General features: G+C 36.8%; 1 protein-coding gene across 1 annotated transcript in view; it reads right to left on the bottom strand.

Annotated features, from left to right (window-relative positions):
* Nucleotides 1-1,421: 1,421 nt before the first annotated feature.
* The window catches only part of LOC112146895, a 48,841-nt gene continuing 44,927 nt past the window's right edge, over nt 1,422-5,335 (bottom strand). Inside the window, exon 5 of the mRNA XM_036209911.1 lies at nt 1,422-2,025. Within this exon, the coding sequence (XP_036065804.1) occupies nt 1,794-2,025 (232 nt within the window). The 3' untranslated portion in view covers nt 1,422-1,793. The remainder of the gene's footprint in view (nt 2,026-5,335) is intronic.

Genomic DNA, 5,335 nt, shown 5'->3' with positions numbered 1-5,335 from the left:
AAAAAAAAAAAAAAAAAAAAAGATTACTCTAAATAGATCAAACTGATTGAATGTGACAAAAACAACCAAGACAATTTATTACAAGTTCCATCAGACTTTATATTAAAATCACACAAAAAACAGGTGAATACAGACTGAAACAAGTGCATATTTTAAAAACCTATCAATGACAAACTCTAGTGGTACACTATTTAACACTAGGATACAAAAAAAAAACATCTTTTTGTTCACTGTGTTGTTCTAAGTTTATTTTTATAAAGTACAAAAAGGGAACACAAAAAATAGCCTAGATAAAAAATGAATGTTTTTTTGTTTCAACAATTAGCATACAAACAACCATTAATATTGCAGAGAAAGTTATCGGCTCTAATATGGTTAAATGAAGAAATAATGCCACAAATGAGAAGAAATTCCCATTAGAAGTACTGTATGTATGTACTGAATTTTAAAAATGTCTGGAATCTCAAGAATTGACATCCAGTTTGTTTTTCTGAAACCCAGCCCTGCTAGCTACTGATTACCTGGATCAGGTGTGTAATTAGAAGCTACAATACCAGGTTAGTTGGAAAATGAGTGTGACGTTAGACACCGAGGCCTGGAGTTGGACACGTGTTTTAAATGGTAAAACTTGGAGCAGCACACAAGTGGGTGAAAAGGTATTTGGAAAGTTTGCAATTTATGAAATCTGTGTGAAATTAACAATGTGTGTGGGGTTCCACAAGGATCAGTATTCAGGGCTGTCTTATTTAATGCCATCACTAAATCTGGTTAAAATGCAAACTGTATATTTTGGGAAATCATAAAATAAAATCCAGATCAAAATGGAAGAAGTGGCTCAAAAAGACAAAAAAATTTAAATGAACTCCTGAGAATGACAGTCGACTGGATTTCCAGGAAGAACAGTATAAAAACAGAGCAAAGGAAAGATGGATTTGAATCACAGCCGAAGCGAAAAGGTAAAAAAACATGGTACAAAGCTTAAACTGCGTCCTTCAGTGAACCAATATAAACATTGTTTTTATTGAAGTATGTATGTATGGGTTTTTACATCTACATGAACTATAAAAGCAAATATATGCTGATAATATTTAATATTATTGTATAATGTCTACAGGATATTCACAGTATATTTTTTAAAGTAGTACAAAGTTTAACTTAAAAACTCAAAAGTACTCCATTTCATACATTTAGTTGTGTATTTTATTTCAGTTACTGGTTTTAATTTCTGAAGAACCCATAGAGCTTTACCAATGCATTATTACTTCACTTGTGTAATTTGCTGTATTTATGCTGTTATTTGAGTTTAAAACAAAGGACTATCATTTTTGTTTAGTTCAGAGTTGAGTTTTGACATTGTCATCAGGAGTTTTTAAACAGAGCAAAATTGAGTGTAATTAAAAGATAACCAGTAGAAAATGACAGAATTCTTCCACAGCAGAAAATTTAATCATAGACAGATAAGGTCACAAAACCCCATTTTTAACGTTTTTAGAGTAACAGACTTTACACACGTAAAGAATAACATCATGAGAGCCGGGATGTTCTTAGATTTAACGATTGTCCGGTTAATATTTCATATTTCCAAACAACAGTTTTACAAACAACGGATCCTTATCACTTCGAAAACACTTATATTCCCCAAAACTCTGAATGGAGGCAAAACAACTGTAAATGTTTATTTCATTCCCCTTTTGTGCTGAACAGTGCATCTGTGCCAATAACCTTGATTTTTTTAAAGGTTACATAATGGAAAACTAACTGGGGTGATGCTCATCTTTCTACCTGCCGTCCCCTCAGCTCCGCTCCTCCACCCTCAGCATTCCTGCTCTCTGCAGAGCCTTGTCCACGTTGGGGATCAGTTTTTCCTGGAAGTCCCACAGTCGCTTGTCCTCGTTAAGCTGCTCCAGCTTCAGTGATCCTTGCAGAGCCACACGGACGTGAACGATGCGACAAACGTCCATGGGAACTTTATACCGCAGGCCAAACTTCTTCAGGACTTCATGCACCGATGTCTGCTCCACCAACCTGTGAGACAAGAACGCATAAAAATCGCATTATATTTATGTGTGCATCTTAAAATGTAAATATTATTTTCAATTTTGTATCGATACGTTAGCTTCACAAAATGACGCCGTAGTTGAGGCCTCTTTATTAATGAAAAGGAAAACCTAAATAGACAATAGAGTAATATTAAACTTTTGGGGAGATAAAGAATGAAATTAAGATTGGTCTAAATTAACTTTTCAAAAAACAAAAATGATGAAACCTCACAGATAATGATGAAGCCAATAGAGGAGATTCTGAGATGCAGAGACTTCATCTGTTTTAAGTCTATTTATTTTGTGGTTAACAAGAAAAACAGCAGAAGAACATTCCACAAAAGTCGTTTTTAGTCTATTTTGTTTTATTATTTTATTAGTGGGTCTACGCTCCTCAAACGCCTTCAGTCCGTCTCATGCACCAGCCCCTCCTCCCTTTATTTCCCCCAAACCTCCAAACAGGTTGATTGACAGATCACAGCGCCGACGAGAATCTGCGCATGATATATTCAAAGAATTCCACACATTAGCCGACACCAACAGCCACTCGGCCCAACTCAATCCGCTACTATGCTTTTGTCATTTTTATACAATCTTCAGCAATACAAAGCAGTTTTTAAGAAAAATGTCGACAATATTTAATCAATCTATTATATATGGATCATTGCTGATATTCAGCGTTTTCTCTGATAAACTGATTTGTTTTGCTGCTGATGTCTGGATCTCAGTGAACGCACCATGCAGAAACGCTCTGCAGACCTAAATTCTGTCAGTCTGTCAATGTTTGTTCAGGGTTTGGGGGGAAATTAAGGGAGGGGCTGGTGCATGGGACTGTATTAAGACATTTAAAGAGCATAGATCCACTGATAAATAAAAATAGACTAAAAACAACTTTTGTGGAGTGTTTCCAAACAGGTTAAGTCTCTGTGTCTCTGAAAGGAAGAGGGGACGCATCATTTTTCGTTTTTGATTATCTCGTTATAACAAGATAGTGGACCTCGTTATAACAAGAAAACGATTAAAAGAAAGAAAAAAAAAGTTGGGTGGGCCGTTTTCGGCTTCCGTAGTTGTCTACTTGGTGTGTGGTATATCCCAGATCTGTTAAAAATCCTGTTTTTGGTGATTTTAACATGTTTTGTTGCATTTTTCTCATAATGGATAAAGAAAATTAGGATAAAAATGGCATTTCTGAATATTTATTGTATATAAACGAATGTCAAGCAGGAGTAGACGAAAAAAAATGCAGTTTGTAAAAACTTGCAAGTGTGACGTAGGACCTACAACAATAAGCCACTAGCTCCCTGCTTTGCTCCATTAAATATCTCCAACTAGTAGATGAATAGATCCATGTACATGTATCCATGTTTTTCCTCCTCTGAGCTGGTATCCGGCTCAAAACTGAAATATTGCTTGCCATTTTTGTTGCACTGGTGATGTTAGGTTAGGGTTGTGAGGGGCTGTAAGCTAGTGGGAGAGAGTGTAAACAAAGGGATGATGGGAAGTGGAGGAAGTTCCATCTCAGAGGGAAATTTCTAATGAACTACCATTGCTCAACAGAAACTATGTCCTAGAAAATGACAAGTTTTTGGACGTTGCCTAAAAACTGCAAAATCACAACTAAAAGTCAAATGAGAATACTTTGAAATAGAACAAAAAATGGTTGGAGTGGAACAGTTTCACCTGTCAGACTTAAACTGTTTTTTTTTTTTTTTTTTTTTACCATAAAGTGTTTCAGAACGTTGTTTTAATGGTCAAAGGAATTGTTTTGCTGGAGGACGTCTTCCTTTTTTTTCCCAGGAGAAAAGGATCATTAAGACACCACAGAAACAGCTGGGGAGGGACTACGGTTTACTATTCCATAATAAATCCAAGAGGAAAAGCCCACAAGAAACTGTTTTGGAACTAAATAATAATTGCCCAATGGAAAAAAGAGGTGAAAGAATGACCAAACACTACCACTGGAAACTTGGCTGCTTTACCATTTAGAAAGGAAAAGAGAGCAGAGTAATTCCTCCACAGATTTGTTATACTTTGGGTGTACACAGTTTTAACCCAGGGCATTCAAAAATGAGAAAGAGTTCCATTCAAATGCTAAAAGAGCTTGTTGTGTACATCAGAGGCAACTGAAGCTCAAGCAGCAGTCACAAACTAAAGTAAATCTTCACTAACCCTCTTTCACTCCCTAAAAACTGAGGTGTTTATCACAGACCCTCTATCACAAACAATGAGATTCATCACCTTGTTGCTCTGAAAAGCCAACTCTCAAGGCCTCAATAACATGCATCCAAGAGTCTATTTATAATGAGAAGTTTATGGAAATGCATGCAAATGTGCGTTTTGGGCTTCCACATTCAAAACTCTTGCATTTATGCATAGGAAAGCAGGTTTTGGAACCCACGTTAAAAGCTAAACCAAGCTGAATTTTTGACCAGTGAGGGACTCTAATTGGGTATCAGGCCTGGCCCTAGGCATGGGCGACCTAGGCGACCGCCATCTGTTGGAGGGGGTGCCAAAACACAATGATTATATTATTTTTTTTTCTTTTTTGTTAAACAGTTTGACGCACCACCATTACCATTTCATGTAAGAAAAAAAACAAAAAAACAACGAATAATTAAAATAAAAATGTTATGCTATCAATAACTCTGCAGTGCAGAGCCCCTCCCTTCCTGTTGTTGCTGCTGTCCAAGTTGGGTTGGGGGGAGGAGAAGGGCGCACGCTGTTGCCACTGTTAGTGCTTCTTTAAAACTTTAAGGATAAAGAAGAGGAGGACATAAGGGCTCAAAGCAGAGGTTTTTCTATTTTATTTATATAAAATGGCTTGACCCTGCATTTTGGTCAAAAATATAAATTTAACTGAAAATGTACTGTTTTTTTCCTACACTTTTAACAGTTGATATCCACCTACTTTCCTCTTGAATATTGGCTGATTCGTGGCACAGTCATGTTTGTCAAACGAAGAGTTACGGTTTGAATCCCAGCTGGAATGTCTAAATCTAAGAACCCTGCAGGGGGAGCCAAATTAGTTTTTTTTGCCTAAGACGTCATGCAGCCCAGGGCCGGGCCAGTTTGGCAGTGACATATGGGGGTGTCCCAACCATTTGAAAATTGATTACGGAAGAAAAACAAATAATTGTGGTTTATTCCTGTTTGGAATTATACCAACACCAAGTCTTTCATATGTTGGATTAGAGCAATGATAGAAAAGACCTGGAACAAGATTAATGAGATTTGCACCAAGCCTCTTCCAGCTGTAGGTGGTGGACAAGTGAGCAGAGAAAGGCTGGTAAAGGCAA

This window comes from Oryzias melastigma, linkage group LG22 (assembly GCF_002922805.2).
Source record: "Oryzias melastigma strain HK-1 linkage group LG22, ASM292280v2, whole genome shotgun sequence".
NCBI lineage: Eukaryota > Metazoa > Chordata > Actinopteri > Beloniformes > Adrianichthyidae > Oryzias > Oryzias melastigma.
This window is presented reverse-complemented; position numbering and strand designations above follow the sequence as displayed.